At 45.3% G+C, this 2,213-nt stretch overlaps 1 protein-coding gene across 1 annotated transcript in view; it reads right to left on the reverse strand.

Moving 5' to 3' along the window:
- The window catches only part of LOC106935190 (inositol monophosphatase 1-like), a 15,230-nt gene that overhangs the window by 5,455 nt on the left and 7,562 nt on the right, over window positions 1-2,213 (reverse strand). Inside the window, exons 5-7 of the mRNA XM_015015543.1 lie at window positions 1,219-1,264; window positions 225-333; window positions 51-159 (exon numbers count right to left, since the gene is read on the reverse strand). Of these exons, the coding sequence (XP_014871029.1) occupies window positions 51-159; window positions 225-333; window positions 1,219-1,264 (264 nt within the window). The remainder of the gene's footprint in view (window positions 1-50; window positions 160-224; window positions 334-1,218; window positions 1,265-2,213) is intronic.

The raw sequence follows: 2,213 nt of genomic DNA on the forward strand, positions 1-2,213 counted from the left end.
AGGTACTACAGGTACTACAGGTACTACAGGTACGTCAGGTACTACAGTACCCGTGCACTGGGAGGCTCAGGATGTTCCTCAGGCTGCTGAAGATCTTGTCCACGACTTCTGGGTCTCTGTTGGATCCGAACTCGGTGGCAATGATGGAGCGATGAACATCTGGAATCGACAGGTTGGGTCTGATGCTGCTCTCAGGAGATTATTGGTGATTATTGGTGACTGACCCGTCTGATCAGAAACCTGCAGCGGCTCCCCATTGCAGAACGCCCCCCTGCCCCGCCGGGCTGTGAACATCTTGTCCTCCAGGCAGCTGTAGACCACGCCCACCTCCACCTGAGGATGACATCAGCAGACTGCTTCCTTAGGACAATTCATTCGGTTTCTCTTAAAGCAGTTTAGCTATAAGAATTTTATCATCATTATAATAATAATAGAAAGTTGTGAAAAATAATTGCAGAACAGGAAAACAGCGACGCGGTTTGGACATTCGGTTCCCCTCCAGGCTCCTGTAGATCCGCTGCTCACTGATGTTTCTCCAGAACTGAGGCTTCAACCTGAATCATTAAAAGCTGGACGGCTCCAAACTTCCTGCTTCAAATTCTGACCCGACTGAAGTTGTTCTTTCCGGACCAGAACCTGATCAGTGGATCACAGATGTGGGTCAAATGATCCTCCAGTGATGAAGTAAAGAAGCTCTGAGTTATTTTAACCAGGATGTTATTTAAATCCCATATTGGTTTCTAGGGTTTCCTTCCTTCATCTCTAGAATATTTGCAGCATTAGAATCGAATCCATGAATCTTTTGGCAGGAACTTTTCTCCATCAGGACCTTCATCAGCTCCATCAGCTTTTCCTGAACTATTTGCAGGTTGCTGGAGGACAAACTGTCCACTTTTTCACACCTCCTCCTACTTTTCTTCGATCTGCATCTTTGCATTTATTTTCTCTGTTATTTTTCTCTACATAGAAGATACACTGGGTCTGTTAGCTGTGATGCCGACACAATGCTGCCATCAACTAATGGTTGTGCTTCTCCAGTTGACCCCCTCTCTTGGTCCTTAGCCCTGTCTGTCTCTACATAAAGCTTGGCTGAGCTTTTACTAGTTATCTGATTAGTTATCAGATTCTTTGCTCAATTTGAAAATATTTTGTCTGTTTGTGCCACCAGGGGGCTCCACCAGACTGATGGAAGGACAGAGTCATGTGACCAAATCTTACCCTTTTGTTGATGGTGAAGCCGATGGAGATGGCGATGAAAGGAAACCTGCAGACAAACATGAGATGTGATTCAGGCGTGGAGAGACAGCGGCGGCTCCTGCAGGCGGTAACAGGGAGCTACACATTTTACTGAGGGGGCAATGAAGGATCAACACACACACACTCACTCTCACACACAGGGATGCATTTAACCTCTGACATCAGCAGTGACCAATAATAAAGCAGAGTGAATAATCTGATGTTCTGCCGTTCAGTTAAAGCATTTATAAACATTTACTGTATAGAGTTTAGTAAATAAACCGTTAAAATAAATTCACATCCAATGTCCAACCCAATGCTGAAGGGGTTACAGAGTCAGGAGGTGTCTGCAGGACTTCTGCTAAGATCTGCTAGCCATCTGGTGCCAACACTGTTAGTGGAAGGACAGCTGATCTCCTTCATCCAGATGAATATTTCTTTGTTGGTCGGAATCTGCTTCTAAAAAATCTTCCTCCCTCATTCCATCCGTGGGATTTTTGGTTGCAAAAAATGATCCATAGTTGCACTGCAGGTTCCTCCAGTTTGCTTCCCGGAAGAAATAAAACGCATCAGCAAAGTTCAACTCCTGTTGCATGAAGAGTTTTTTAATTAGAAGAAAAAAAAATTATTGAAAATTTGGTCTTTTGAGTTAAATGCCACAACTACAAATTAAAAATGTTAAATTAGATGGGAAAAAAAAAAAAAAAAAACTAACTAATATTTCCTGAGGGTGCTATAGCGCCCCCCAGTGCCTCCACTGGGAGGGACTAAAATCAGGCCTGGAGTTCCCGGGTCTCCTGCTCTCCACAGGTCATCCTGAGGCCAGCGTCGATAAAGACAGCATAGATCTAGACCAGGGCTGGGCAGTCCTGGTCCTGGAGGTCCGAGTCCTGCAGCTCTTAGACTCCCTGGTCCAACACACCTGGATCCAGCAGCTGAATCTCCTCCTCAGTGCATCAGGTTCTGCTGACGACCTC

The sequence above is a fragment of the Poecilia latipinna genome, unplaced genomic scaffold (genome assembly GCF_001443285.1).
Source record: "Poecilia latipinna isolate Pla-1442-1.1 unplaced genomic scaffold, P_latipinna-1.0 Scaffold1924, whole genome shotgun sequence".
In the NCBI taxonomy this organism is placed as follows: domain Eukaryota; kingdom Metazoa; phylum Chordata; class Actinopteri; order Cyprinodontiformes; family Poeciliidae; genus Poecilia; species Poecilia latipinna.